Source organism: Schistocerca cancellata, chromosome 1 (genome assembly GCF_023864275.1).
Source record: "Schistocerca cancellata isolate TAMUIC-IGC-003103 chromosome 1, iqSchCanc2.1, whole genome shotgun sequence".
NCBI lineage: Eukaryota > Metazoa > Arthropoda > Insecta > Orthoptera > Acrididae > Schistocerca > Schistocerca cancellata.
In genome coordinates, this window is record NC_064626.1 from 255,747,592 (window position 1) to 255,763,810 (window position 16,219).

Consider the following 16,219-nt stretch of genomic DNA (forward strand, 5'->3'; position numbering starts at 1 on the left):
CACATCACTTGCAGCGCCATCTGTTGTTGAAAATTGTAACTACTGTAATTTCGAAAGTTTGTCCGCCTGAAAATGTACTGTTGTCCCAAGCATATTGCAACAAACGGTGTATTTCTATCGCTGCTCGTTTAGTTTTTATTGCCGTTTCAAACATACCGGTCATTTTTGAAACACCCTGTAGCACTCCACGTGGTAACATGTCACATTTCAGTGAACAGAAGACAAGCGACTTCTTTGGTGAAATCTACAGCGAGACCCTAGATTTGATCAAATATCGGACGACATTTGACAAAGTTCCCTATTACACCATCAAATATTTTTGACAAAGATTTTTGACAAAGATATTTGACAAAGAAATTTGATAGTATAATATCGGCCTATGACATAAAGAGTTAATGAGAGGTAAAATTACATTAAAAAAACATAACCATCAAAATATATACACGCCATTGTGTATTTACAAGGCAGTGCTCTCGTGTAAGAATTTAAAAACGACGCCGCTTCCTAGACGACATGAAGGTTAATATGGCCGCCGTGATAAAATAAAAGTGTGCGCTGAAAAAGCCGCCGTGGTCATGGTAACGTAACGGCCGAAGTGGCAATCGAGAACCCAAAGAAATACGCGATGGGACGCCGACTGCGATCAAGGTATCGATTCAGGCCGTCTTGGCTTTGTGTTGTTATGGATGAAGGCCGTGTGCCGGCACATAGCCGACTCCTCTCGAAAGGCACAAGTGGGGCACCAAGCTTAATGCCCCCATCCGACGGAAGAATCATTTAGAGCAGTGTCACAGGACCCGACTCCGTGACTCACTGCGGAGAGGTTTGGAATTTTATCAACGACATTGGCGCGAGGAAAGGTAATTAGGAACTCAACGCGACCAGCCCTCTCCACCGTTATCTCAAGGCGAAGAGAAAATTGTCAAACCACATGGCGGATAGTACTAGGAACAGAAGTAGTCTGCACTGTCTATAAATTAACCTTCCTTTGGCACACAGAGATGCAAACTATGCAGCCAAAATGTATTTCGTCACCTTCCCTGTGCACTAAAAGTGTTGACAAATAATGAAAACTTTTAAGAACAAACTGTAATCATTTCTGCATGATAACGGCTACTTTGCAGTTAGTTTTCTGAGTAGGCAGTATCTATGTGGTTGAGGTACTTCAATTAAATTGTGTCGTAGATTAAGATCAGATCAAGAAGTAGAGTTTTGTAAATGGCAAAGTTGTAGTCATATTTCCACAGAGGAAATCCGTCTTAATTGTGAAACTACCGACACCTTCTACATCACCGCAATATGTCGCCATTGTTATCCGTGGAACATGTAAAAATAGCAATACAGAATTAAAAATACCAAACAGGTAACTTTGTAATAGTGCATGCAGAACGTTGCGTAGTTTAGTCGACATTCGCACATAAACTTCTCTGAACGATGACCTGAAACTTACTTACCATTGCAGCGCGCGAGACTCTAACGTGGTGCAGGTGTCTGTGAATGTGGAGGCCCAAACAAAGGTGACCTTTAACCTGACGTACGAGCAGCTGTTGGAACGGGAGGCGGGCGCCTACCACCTGCGCATCAACCTCAACCCTGGACAGGTGCGCAGCCCTTCTCAGTCACGTCCCTGCTTATTATGCATCTGATGTCTCTACTCCGATTCTGCATTGTTTTCTTGTTTTATTTATTTATTGAATTAATTAACGTGGCAATATTAGGACATGGAGATAAACAGAAATTTATTCACTGGGGAAGAGGATAGGGGAGAATGCGGAATACTCTAAAAGTGCCAACAATCTTAAGTTATGCAGCATCAGGTAAGGCTATAGTACTGACCCACCTAATGCTACAGCTGGCTAGACAAGAAGTGTAGCGGACTCACGGAAAATCACTTCTATTTATCGTAATACGTGAGCATTCTGTAACGAATAAAAGCTCTCCGGACTTCTGGAAGGAGCAAATGTCCCCTCTTGCCCTTGTGGACAGCAATACACAATCTGATAAAAAGTATACCAACACCCCTCTGTAGTGCGGAATTGACCACTAGACGTAACCTAAAGGTGGATCTCCCATTAAAAAACTACTTGGGGATTATAATAGTCAGTAAACGGCCCATTGCAGGAAGCATTGCAGCGTGCAGAATCAAACAGTGGACCCCACATCAGATGCCGGCAGCTCATAGCGGTTACTTGTGCACGCTGAGGTGATGATGGGCAGTTGCTGAGTTTGCCTGCAAGGCGATGGCGACTGGGCAGCTAGATGGCCCAAGCATTAAATGCGGGCCCCCAAGGAAGTTGGCCCACTGTGGATGGAAATTAGTGCAGATAACAGCTAGTGTAGGTGGCGTCTGACGGCAGCAGCTCTATGAACTCCCATTTCTGGACGTTTAATGACGTAGACGTCCCCTCACAGCTAGCAGCTGACGATGACTGATAGTGCCTGACTATATTGGTTAGTATTCTTACAAACTTGGTCCACCGTGGTTTCCCTAAAGCCAGTTCTTCTCTCTCGTAAGTCGCAACACATCAACAAGGCATGACCATTGAGCAACCGTGACATCATTCGCTTAGAGTGTCTTAAACAAAAACACCTAATAGGCCCCTGTACTGTTGTTTCTTACATCATTCTGTTATGACATCTCCAGAGTCAGTCATGTGGTTGTTCTGTTGGAAGAGGTGGAGTTGTGGTGCAACATGCTTCCATTCTATCGAAGCTCAGGTCCACCGGATCGTTGATCATTTACATCTCTGGAAAAGGTCTCGACAACACATCTTATAACTTGACAATTATACACCATGCATTTTCATTTTCCTGATACTAATCCAGCTTGAAACAGAATGTTCAGTGGTTGCTTACTTAACTACGTTTTGCTTCCTAAGGCTGACCTGATCAAACTTGTGCACAGGTAGTTTAGGTGAGTGGGTGGTTTTTCAGGCTAAAATAGATACAGGCTGCACAAAGCAGAGTTGAGACCACACCAGTGCTTGAAACTGAGACACTCACCATTACAGCTCTGCAACGTCGATCACTACGATATTACTGCACGTGGTGGAGGACCTCCTCCGCAGTAATGTGTCCGCTTTGAGTTGCTGTTAGTTCACCGAGTGTGTGGAAAAAGACGAGTTCCAAGCAGTCATTGAGACAGTTTAGTTTCTGACTTGAGAGCACTTATGCTGGTTTATCTGGCTAGTACAATAAAGGTTGTATCACGTTTAGAATGTTGGTACCAGTTGTAATAGCCTTGAAATGAAAAGTTGGTCCTACTATGTCGCAAGTTAAACTGTTAATCAACAAATTGCTGCACTGCAGCTCCAGTCGTATCGCTGCCAGCTTCCCCACACTGACCTTGCTTTTAGCAACTCGCAACAACCATTTGCATATAATGTATCTGATTTTGCAATGCTCTTTGAAAATATGGTATAGGGTGGCAGGATATCCTGTGGACGTCTTCTGCTCTTCAAGGCTCTATAGGAATAATTGCACCTCGTATGCCTCTAAGTCGGTATGAACCACGTGGGTCAGGCATATCTTGATCCACTCTTTAAGACAAATACAGACTTTATCCGCTGACATGAGCAGACAGTTCTTCCCTTCTTTGGAAATTTACATTACTTCTTTTGTTTGCATTTGTACATATTTCTCCAGGCCCTCCGATTTAACCAGATTGGGATGAACTGTACTACATTTGTACCAGCTACTGGAAAATGGACCAACACATAGAGTCGAGCACTGTGTGTGTCGATTCCTACCATTATGGGATGATAAAATACAGGATCTTGTTTATTCAGCCTGACGATGAACTACAACCCAGATGGTAGTTCCTTCTGGTCGTTCTGTAGGTTGTCTAGAGGTAGTTCAGGAGGTAACAGTGTAGTGCTCAACTGCCCATGCATTGCATGTTCTGTAATTTCCTGCAGCCCCATTACCACCACTCGAGATACTGTCACCTAGTGATCAGAAAAGTCTCACTACTGCTACCCTAGTTACCAGCATACCTAGCCGTTTTCGTGTAACATTTACATCGTGATTCACCATGCTAATGACGTTTTCTAATGGCCTGTCAAGTCAACTGTTAGCTTTCACAGCATTCGAGTGTTCGTCAGTACATTCCAAGATTCTCAAGTTCATAGTACGCCACTCAGTCACAACTGTAGTTCCATCCGTTGTTTCTGTCGCCTGTCCAAGAGTATCATTCAGTTCCATATGTCGTTGGTACCTACGATCCCGAATATCGTTTCTGGTAACCTACCTGAACTTCCAAAAATCTCTCTCATTACCTCCCTGCAACCTACTTGGTACTAAATCCACCGCTTGCGATAACTGTTCCCACAAACGATCGTGAGAGAGACATAACCCTTCATACTTCCTCTGCGCTTCTTTCAAAACCTCCTCCCCCTCTTCTTGTTAGCCATAAGGGGCAGTTTCGAGAACGCCTCGCCTCCACTTTCTGGATAGGATGGTGGATCTTTTGCTATACCTCACACTTCGACTCTCACAACCATCATCACGAAACTTTCCTCCAGACCGAGCGGTACAAAAGGAACATGCATACCCACTACCTCTGAAACTACCTTGCTACTCTCCCATGCAAACCACACATACTTAAATTACATGACATACACCACACTGCAACATGAAATACAAGACAGGGAATAGTCACAACATTATCACTTTCAGCTTTCCCACTTCAATTAATATTTATCCCAGTTTCACACGACACTGCCCCACTTTGTAATTCTACTTTCCTACTATGAACTCTGGAGATATATGCACGTCTTCCTGTGCAATGCAAGCCAAGTGGCGTTGCTGGATAGACGGCCGACTCACCTTACTTCTCTCTCAGAGTTTTATAGTTTGAATAGAGTGCCGAAACATAGCCGTTCTTCAGGTCCTCTCGCACCTCTGCTGAAGTGGGGGAGCACCTTGCTACCGTATTGGTCAGCCACATTTCAGGCGCTCAAAGCTCAGGTAAATTTCATCTCTTTGGTCCCACCAAAGGTGGCCAAAGGATCGTCTCAAAGATGATCATATATTCACATTCACTATCTGCGGTTAGCAGACGACCATACATTCATTCATTTCACAGATCTCACCAAACTGGATGTAGGGATTTACTTTGTGGGAGTGCACATGTGATCAATTAAGTAAATAAATTGTCATTCTTTCCCACACTGGTATCTGGCTTCGCTGTATTAATTGAAATTGAGTTATTTTACCAAAAAAAATGTGTTGTTCTGACAAAAATAATGAAGTATGTTGTACCTATTTTCAATGTCGGGTGGTACTGTACCCTTTCACCTCGTTGAAAAGGTACAGCACTACTAGAATTAGGATACGCATCATGGTCGTCATTGTTGGTGACGCTACCAGAAGAAGGAAGCTGTTATCATGCTCCCTTTCCTTTCCAGCTGATCCATTGTCTGTGATCCACACCCATGAATACAGCATCATTCACATGAAAACAACTTACATTGTATCACCATACACCTTACCTACCAGTTAATTAAAAAACAAACTTACCTCATTCCTACTAATCAGAGTGAACAAATCTCCAACTCCCACCATTAACAAAACTATATTCGAAGCAGAAAGACGAAAATTACATAAACAAGATACAATAATTAGCAATTATTCTATTTAATCCTACACTTCCTATACACATAGCTATAATCGATGAAGACTCTAAACTAACATCTCAAGCAAAATTACTATTCAGTACATAAAAACATAATGCCAATCCCCTTCACAGAGACTGCATTTGAAGTAAAACATGCTTATGGCTCTTCACGGCTAGCTTGTGCAAGTGTTTATGGCTCCCTATTTTTCCTTATGTGCCCTACATTCTTCTTAGGGAATGGTGACTATCTGCGGCAACTAATCCAGTACGTCTTGAAGGACGATGAAGGAGCTCCACCTGCATAACAGTTTTACTCGTAGCCAATGCAACTTTCACCAGCGATGTCATTTCAACAACTTGGTACAGGCCCTTCGAACACAGTCTAACTGGCTTATCCTTTGCGAGGTATGAATCTGGCAGCAGTACGTCATTGGTAACAGCCTCCCTCAGTCTTAGCAACGCCCCAGCGAGTTCCACCGGAGCACTGTCGAAGATCAGTTTTTGCACGTTATTTACACCAGAAATCCAACCCTAGAATCGCGCAGCACCCTTCATCTACATGGGACAAAACGTTCGTACTCTCGCAACTGGTTTGCTCCAATATGAATACCTAACATCGCTGATGTAGCAATTCTGCATCATTATCCCCTACGCCTCACAACCCATATTGTGGAGGGTTTATGCTCTCTATCGAACCATGGACCTTGCTGTTGGTGGGGAGGCTTGCGTGCCTCAGCGATACAGATGGCCGTACCGTAGGTGCAACCACAACGGAGGGGTATCTGTTGAGAGGCCAGACAAACATGTGGTTCCTGAAGAGGGGCAGCAGCCTTTTCAGTAGTTGCAGGGGCAACAGTCTGGATGATTGACTGATCTGGCCTTGTAACATTAACCAAAACGGCCTTGTTGTGCTGGTACTGCGAACGGCTGAAAGCAAGGGGAAACTACGGCCGTAATTTTTCCCGAGGACATGCAGCTCTACTGTATGATTAAATGATGATGGCGTCCTCTTGGGTAAAATATTCCGGAGGTAAAATAGTCCCCCATTCGGATCTCCGCGCGGGGACTACTCAGGAGGACGTCGTTATCAGGAGAAAGAAAACTGGCGTTCTACGGATCGGAGCGTGGAATGTCAGATCCCTTAATCGGGCAGGAAGGTTAGAAAATTTAAAAAGGGAAATGGATAGATTAAAGTTAGATATAGTGGGAATTAGTGAAGTTCGGTGGCAGGAGGAACAAGACTTTTGGTCAGGTGATTACAGGGTTATAAATACAAAATCAAATAGGGGTAATGCAGGAGTAGGTTTAATAATGAATAAAAAAATAGGAGTGCGGGTAAGCTACTACAAACAGCATAGTGAACGCATTATTGTGGCCAAGATAGACACAAAGCCCATGCCTACTACAGTAGTACAAGTTTATATGCCAACTACCTCTGCAGATGATGAAGAAATAGATGAAATGTATGACGAGATAAAAGAAATTATTCAGGTAGTCAAGGGAGACGAAAATTTAATAGTCATGGGCGACTGGAATTCGTCAGTAGGAAAAGGGAGAGAAGGAAACATAGTAGGTGAATATGGATTGGGGGGAAGGAATGAAAGAGGAAGCCGCCTTGTAGAATTTTGCACAGAGCATAACTTAATCATAGCCAACACTTGGTTCAAGAATCATAAAAGAAGGTTGTATACCTGGAAGAATCCTGGAGATACTAAAAGGTATCAGATAGATTATATAATGGTAAGACAGAGATTTAGGAACCAGGTTTTAAATTGTAAGACATTTCCTGGGGCAGACGTGGATTCTGACCACTATCTGTTGGTTATGAACTGCAGATTGAAACTGAAGAAACTGCAAAAAGATGGGAATTTAAGGAGATGGGACCTGGATAAACTGAAAGAACCAGAGGTTGTAGAGAGTTTCAGGGAGAGCATAAGGGAACAATTGACAGGAATGGTGGAAAGAAATACAGTAGAAGAAGAATGGGTAGCTCTGAGGGATGAAGTAGTGAAGGCAGCAGAGGATCAAGTAGGTAAAAAGACGAGGGCTAATAGAAATCCTTGGGTAACAGAAGAAATATTGAATTTAATTGATGAAAGGAGAAAATATAAAAATGCAGTAAATGAAGCAGGCAAAAAGGAATACAAACGTCTCAAAAATGATATCGACAGGAAGTGCAAAATGGCTAAGCAGGGATGGCTAGAGGACAAATGTAAGGATGTAGAGGCTTGTCTCACTAGGGGTAAGATAGATACTGCCTACAGGAAAATTAAAGAGACCTTTGGAGAGAAGAGAACCACTTGTATGAATATCAAGAGCTCAGATGGCAAACCAGTTCTAAGCAAAGAAGGGAAGGTAGAAAGGTGGAAGGAGTATATAGAGGGTTTATACAAGGGCGATGTACTTGAGGACAATATTATGGAAATGGATGAGGATGTAGATGAAGACGAAATGGGAGATAAGATACTGCGTGAAGAGTTTGACAGAGCACTGAAAGACTTGAGTCGAAACAAGGCCCCGGGAGTAGACAACATTCCATTTGAACTACTGATGGCCTCGGGAGAGCCAGTCATGAAAAAACTCTACCATCTGGTGAGCACGATGTATGAGACAGGCGAAATACCCTCAGACTTCAAGAAGAATATAATAATTCCAATCCCAAAGAAAGCAGGTGTTGACAGATGTGAAAATTACCGAACTATCAGTTTAATAAATCACAGCTGCAAAATACTAACGCGAATTCTTTACAGACGAATGGAAAAACTGGTAGAAGCCGACCTCGGGGAAGATCAGTTTGGATTCCGTAGAAATGTTGGAACACGTGAGGCAATACTGACCTTACGTCTTATCTTAGAAGAAAGATTAAGAAAAGGCAAACCTACGTTTCTAGCATTTGTAGACTCAGAGAAAGCTTTTGACAATGTTAAGTGGAATACTCTCTTTCAAATTCTGAAGGTGGCAGGGGTAAAATACAGGGAGCGAAAGACTATTTACAGTTTGTACAGAAACCAGATGGCAGTTATAAGAGTCGAGGGGCATGAAAGGGAAGCAGTGGTTGGGAAAGGAGTAAGACAGGGTTGTAGCCTCTCCCCGATGTTATTCAATCTGTATATTGAGCAAGCAGTGAAGGAAGCAAAAGAAAAATTCGGAGTAGGTATTAAAATCCATGGAGAAGAAATAAAAACTTTGAGGTTCGCCGATGACATTGTAATTCTGTCAGAGACAGCAAAGGACTTGGAAGAGCAGTTGAACGGAATGGACAGTGTCTTGAAAGGAGGATATAAGATGAACATCAACAAAAGCAAAACGAGGATAATGGAATGTAGTCAAATTAAGTCGGGTGATGCTGAGGGAATTAGATTAGGAAATGAGACACTTAAAGTAGTAAAGGAGTTTTGCTATTTAGGGAGTAAAATAACCGATGATGGTCGAAGTAGAGAGGATATAAAATGTAGACTGGCAATGGCAAGGAAAGCGTTTCTCAAGAAGAGGAATTTGTTAACATCGAGTATAGATTTAAGTGTCAGGAAGTCGTTTCTGAAAGTATTTGTATGGAGTGTAGCCATGTATGGAAGTGAAACATGGACGATAACTAGTTTGGACAAGAAGAGAATAGAAGCTTTCGAAATGTGGTGCTACAGAAGAATGCTGAAGATAAGGTGGGTAGATCACGTAACTATTGAGGAGGTATGGAATAGGATTGGGGAGAAGAGAAGTTTGTGGCACAACTTGACTAGAAGAAGGGATCGGTTGGTAGGACATGTTTTGAGGCATCAAGGGATCTCAAATTTAGCATTGGAGGGCAGTGTGGAGGGTAAAAATCGTAGAGGGAGACCAAGAGATGAATACACTAAGCAGATTCAGGATGTAGGTTGCAGTAGATACTGGGAGATGAAGAAGCTTGCACAGGATAGAGTAGCATGGAGAGCTGCATCAAACCAGTCTCAGGACTGAAGACCACAACAACAACAATCGATTATTACGCCAACTAAGCAACATCCCACTCCTACATACATCTTCGTAGCATCGACAGTCACTGGGAACAGCGTCCCGTTGGTGTTTCACAACTAATTACCTGTAATTCGTCTTCGCGTATTTTGCCTCTTACTTCCACAATTCTGCTCTTGGTGCCAAAGCACTCCACACTTTGTACATTATGGTTCGCGATACTGCCTCTTAATATGATCCAAACTTCAAATGGATAAAACCTTAAATTAGTGGCGAAAACATCTCCTTTATTCCGTATTCTTGCTACTATGTCAGTCTCTTCACCCTAAATTTGAATCCCGCATTTGAATCTTTCTTTTATTACCGTCGTTGCTTCTTCGTTGTACAAACTGAACAGTGGGGGTGAAAGACTACATGCCAGTATTACATCCATTTTAATCCGTTCACTTCCGTCTTGGTCTCCCACTCTTTATTATGCCCTTTTGGTTGTTGTACATATTGTAGATTACCCGTCTTTCTCTATAGCTTACCCCTATTTTTCTCAGAATTTCAAATCTCTTGCCCCATTTCACATTGTCGAATGCTTTTCCAGGTCGACAAATCACATAAGTGTCTTCATTTTTCTTTAGTCTTGGTTCCATTATCAAACGCAACGTCAGAACTGCTTCTGTGGCGTCTTAACGTTCCCTAAAACCCGACTCATCGTCATCCAACAGAGTCTTAATTTTCTTTTCCATTCCTCTGTATATTATTCTTGTCACCAACTTGGATTCGTGGGGGCGTTTAGCCGATTGTGCGATTATTCTTGCACTTGTCGGCTCTTGCAATCTTCTGAATTATGTGGATGATGTTTTTCCAAAAGTCTGATAGTATATCGCCACTTTCATACATACTACACACCGAAAGTCTGATAGTATATCGCCGCTTTCATACATTCTACACACGGGTGTACATGGTCGTTTTGTTTCCACTTATCCGACGATTTTTAAAGATTCAGACGGAATGTTATTTATCCCTTCCACCTTACTCGACCTTAAGCCGTCCAAAGCTCTTTTGAATTTTGATTCTAATAATGGATACCCTATCTCTTCTATATCGACTCCTCTTTCTTCTACTGTTATGTCATCAGACAGAACTTCCTCTTCAAAGAGGCCATCAAAATACTCTTTTCACCTATCCGCTCTCTCCTCCACTTTTAACAGTGGAATTCCCATTGCACTCTTAATGTTATCACCCTTGATTTTAAGTTCACCGAAGGTTACTTTGACTTTTCTATATGAGTCCTTCCGACAATCATTTATTTCTTCATTCCTTCACTTTTTTCATGCAGTCATTTCGTCTGAGTTTCCCTGCACTTCCTATTTATTATATTCCTAAGTGACTTATACTTCTAGGTTCGTGAACTTTCCTGAACATATTTGTATTTATTTCGTCTATTAACTGAAGTATTTCTTCTATTAACCATGGTTTCTACGCAGCTACCTTCTTTGTACCTACGTTACTCTTTCCACCCAACTTAAGTGCCACCTGAGCTATCCTTGCCGCAGTATCTATAACCTCAGAGAACTTCAAGCGTATCTCTTCATTTCGTAGCACTTCTGTGGTCCTGTCCTTTATGTGTTGACTCTTCCTGACTAATGTCTTCAACTTCAGCCTACTCTTCATCACTACTACATTATGATCTGTGTCTAAATTTGCTCCCGAACACGCCTTACAATCCAGCATCTGATTTCGAAATCTCCAGGTGACCAAAATTTAATCCAACTGAAATCTTACCGTATCCCTCTGTCTGTTCCATGCATACCTCCTATTCTTGTGATTCTTGAACAGAGTATTCGCTATTACTAGCTGAAGTTTATGGGAAAACTTAAGTAGTCTTTCACCTCTCTCATTGCTAGTACCAAGCTCTCCCGCAACGCTTTCTTCTACTCCTTCCGCTACAACTGCATTACAGTCTCCCGTGACCATTAGATTGTCATTTCCCTTCACATTTGAATTACTGGTTCAATATCTTCGTGTACTTTCTTTAAATCTTCATATTCGGCTTGCGACATCGACATGTATACCTGAACTACTGTTGTCGGTGTTGGTTTGCTGTCGAGTCTGATGACAACACCCGTACCACTGACGTGTTTACATTAACTTACTCTCTACCCTACCTTTCTATTCATAACATTTTCTGCTGCAGTTGATGTTACCCTGTACTCGTCTGACACGAAATCCTTGTATCCTTTCCATTTCACTTGACAGACCCCCACTGTATCTACTTTGAGCCTTAGGATTTCCCTTTTCAGATTTTCTACCTTCCCTGTCACTTTCAAACTTCAGACATTCCACGCAGCCACTCGAAGTACCTTGTCCTTCCGCTAGTTATTCAATCTTCGAAGTACCTTGTCCTTCCGCTAGTTATTCAATCTTTTTCTCATGGTCACCTCTCCTTCGCAGCCCCCTCGCGGAGATCCGCATGGAGGAATCTTTTGCCAATGGAGAGACCATCATAACACTTTATCAATTACAAGCCACGTTTCCTGAGTATACAAATTATGTTTTTAATGCAGTAGTGTCTGTTGCCTTCTACGTCCTCATGCCTTTGATAATTGGTGGTTCTTCCGCGTTTATGGGCAGTTTCCCATTGCAAGGGCAAGAGACTGCCCTGAATCTCTGTCCGCTCCGCCGCCCTCTTTGAGAATGCCATCGGCAGAATGAGGATGTCTTCTCATTCCGGAAGTTTAAGGCCGCGAAAGCTGAATATTTTTATTCATAATTGATGGGGTGGGTGGTTCTTGCCCCTGGCCGAGAACGTTCTGTTTACTAATCAGAGTTATATATAATAGCCATGTCCACATATCTTCACTTTCAGAGACTGGGCATGACACCTGTTCCTTATTCATGTCATCTCTTCTTGGGTTTTCTTGTACCATGTAGCACATATATTATGGTTCGTAGTCATAGTCGCCAGCCTAACATTTCTTCCACGCGGTGCTTTCATTTAACTCTACGTTCATTTGTTACAATGTCTATCGATTCAACTTTAAACTCTTTTCTGATATCTATATTTTTTTATTCTATCTGCATTTGTGCATCGTTTTATAGCTCTTAGAAATCTTATTTAATATGCTTGAATTCATTTCCTCTGTTGTTTGGAAAATGACCAGGTCTCACTGCCGTAGAGATGTACTGTACAATTCACTAAATCTCAATTTTAATTTCTTTCCTCCACCTGTTATCGAAAGTTCTGTTTACAGTGTCACGAGTATACTGGATTCTTGCAAGTTTTTTCATCTACCTCTTGGTCCTACAGAAAACGTAGTTGATTTGGAAGATAGTTACCTCTTCACTTGTTCTGTTATCTTGTCATAAATTACAATTTTTAATCGATCGTATTCACCGCTTCTAAATGTGGTGACTTTAGTCTTATGGGCAGAGATCTTCGTTTTATGTTCTTTGCACAGTAATCTCAGCTTGTTGATAGTGGTTTCCCACAGGGAATTACGCGGTATCAGCCAATAAAGAAGTGCTTATTCGTGTTTTGGATAATATTTATAATCCAGGGTGAACATCTATATGTAGAACACCGGGCGAAGTGTTATAATTGCGTTTAACCTCCTGATTTACGTCGAGTTTATCAGACGCTTTTGAACCCGTTTCAGTACGACAAGTAGTATCAATGCTCTGGTTAAGTACATCCTATACGTTTCCGCCAGTATTCCAATGTCATTCGGCCCTCAGTGCCCATGAAACGTAGATCACGCTTTCTGTTTTCTGTATGTCCTTTCATGTGCTTATCCGCGGGCCGAGCTACAGCTTGTAAGTGAATGGTGTACTGCAGACTGCTTGTCGCGCGGCGACCTGCCTCAAGAGTGGTCCGGCTTGTAACGTGCTGTCCCCGGTTACAGGTGGTGAGGGACCTGTCAGTGGAGGTGCACGTGGAGGAACAGGCTCCTCTGCGGCTGGTGCAAGTACCCCGCATGCGGAGTGACAACGAGATCACGGACGAGCCGGACGATACCAGTAAGTGGCGCACCGCGTCTTATGACTGTGTGACCAACTGAACTATGAATATTGGATGCTACACTCGAAAATTTCTATTTGTGAAGCAACAGTTTGGATAAATATCATTCGCACAATACCGAACACAGCAAGGGCAGGTAACTGCAAGAACTGTCACATATTCAGCTTGAGACTGTATGCATCTATGTTGCTGGCAATAGTAATATACAGAAAAATTGAAAAGAAAGCTGAAAACGAACAGTGTGGCCTTTGGAAAGATATAGGCAGCACACTACGTATGATTACGTGGCGAGTGTTCATCAAACACAACGGTACCGTCAGGAATGCCCCAGGCAATAGTGGTAGGCCCGCTCCTACTCTCCATATACATAAATGATCTGACGGACAGGATGAGAATCAATTTACGGTACTTTGCCGATGACACTGTCAAGTACGGGAAAGTTCCCTCGTTGAGTGACTGTAGGAGGACACAAGATGACTTAGGCAGTTCAGTTCTTGGGACGAATGGCAGTTTGCTGTACATGTAGAAGAACGTAACTTAATGTGGATGAGTAGGGACAATAATCCTGTAACGTTCTAATACAGCTTTAATAGGGTGCTGCTTGAGATACACCGATTAAATATCTAGGCGTAACGTTGCAAAGTGATATGAAGTGGAATAAGCACGTCAGGTTGGTAGTAGGAAAGGCAAATCCTCGACTTCATTTAACTGTGAGAATTTTGGGAAGTGTAGCTCATCCACAAAGGAGACGGTGTATATAACGCCAGAGCGACCGATTCCTGACTACGGTTAAGAGTGTTTCGGATCCCCACCAGGTCGGATTAAAGGAAGACATCGAAGCAATTCATAGGTGTGCCGCCTGATTTATTACTGACGTGTTCGATCAGCCCTTTATCGTTACGAAGATACTTCGTGAACTCAAATGGGAATTCCTGGAGGGAAGACGACGCTCTTTTCGCGAGGCACTAGAAGCCTCATTTGAGGCTATAAGAACCACGAAGAAAAATGAGAGAAATTAGGGGTCGTACGGAAGCTTTTAGACTGCCATTTATCCATCACTCCATTTACGAGTGGAACAAGAATGGGAATGACACCTAGTGGTACTAGATACCGTCCACCATGCACCACGCCGTGGTTTGCGGAGTTTCTATGGAGATGTAGACGTAGATGTAGAGACAGTTCTGATGTTGCACTTGATAAATGAAGAAAGACTTAAGAAAAATCAAAACACATTCGTAGAACTGATCGATGTGGAGACAGAGAAATGCAAATTCATTGAAAAATTTGTGGAAGCTATAGGAAAATACAGATAACATACAATATGTACAAAAATCAAGAGGGAAGAAAAGAGAACGGAGGACAAGAACGAAGAATTCGAATCAAAAATAGAACAAGATGGAGGTGCAGTCTTTCGCCTATATCGTTCAGTCTATACATCGAAGAAGCAATGATTAAATAAAAGGAAGATCCATGTTTTGGATTAAAATTCAGGATATAAAAGACGATGCTATTATTAGTGACATGAGGAAGAATTACAGTACATGTTAAATAAAGTGAAGAATCTAATAACCACATACTGTGGATTTAGAGTAATCAGAAGAAAGGCGAAAGAAATGAGGAGTAACAGAAATGAGATAACCAAGAAACTTAACATCAAAGCCGTGAACTAATGAAACACGAAGTGAAGAAATTCTGCTACCTTGATAACAAATGACGGACGAAGCAAGGAGGCATAAAAAGGAGACTAGCATCGGTAAAGAAGCCACTCCGGCCAAAATAAATCTAATAATATCGGCCTTAATATGAGGAAGAAGTTATTGAAACTGTATGTTTTGAGTATAGCGTTGTATGGAAGTGAATCATGGACTGTTGTAAAATTGGAAAACAAAAGCGTCGAAGCGTTTGAGACGTGGTACTGAACAAAGATTCTGAAAGTCAAGTGGACTGATCAGATAAGAAATGAAGAAGCTCTCCACACAATCGGCCAGATAAGGAACACGTGGAAGTAAGTGTCAGGATGATAGGACATGTATTAAGAATAGGGTATGTGTTAAGAACAATTTCCATTGCGCTTGAGGGAGCTGTGAACGATAAAAACTGCGCAGCAAATGCATGATGACTTCAGGACAAGTGCTACTCTGAAATGAAGAAGAGAGACACCACACGCCTGCAAATGAATTCCTTCTCCAACAGGAAGGGGCATTGGTGTGTGGTGTTTGTGGGGTACAGAAATCAGTAGGTCACATATTGACAGAATGCATAATGTTCGCTTATGTGACGGCTGTCCATCTGTTCTCTGTATTGGTGACAACAATAATCGTTTCCACAATGAATATTCTGTTGAGTGTGCACTGACAATTCCTGGCAGACTAAAACTGTGTTCCGGACTTGCACTCGATCATGGGACCTTTGCCTTTCGTGGGCAAGTGCTCTACTGACTGAGGTACCCAAACAGGCCTCCTGACCTGTCTTCACAGTTTTACTTCCGCCGGTACCCCATCTTATACCTTCTTAATTGGATCAAAGTTCCCCTGCATACCTTGCGGGACTAGCACTCCCAAAAGAAAGAACATGGCTTAGCCACAGCTTGGAAGACTGTTCACACAATACATTTTCATTCCGTAGCACAATGTGCACTGTTT

General features: G+C 42.3%; 1 protein-coding gene across 1 annotated transcript in view; it reads left to right on the top strand.

Annotated features, from left to right (window-relative positions):
• Nucleotides 1–16,219, top strand: part of LOC126170695 (inter-alpha-trypsin inhibitor heavy chain H4-like) — a 198,662-nt gene that overhangs the window by 87,243 nt on the left and 95,200 nt on the right. Inside the window, exons 4-5 of the mRNA XM_049920747.1 lie at nt 1,463–1,601; nt 13,462–13,576. Coding sequence (XP_049776704.1) covers nt 1,463–1,601; nt 13,462–13,576 — 254 coding nt within the window. The remainder of the gene's footprint in view (nt 1–1,462; nt 1,602–13,461; nt 13,577–16,219) is intronic.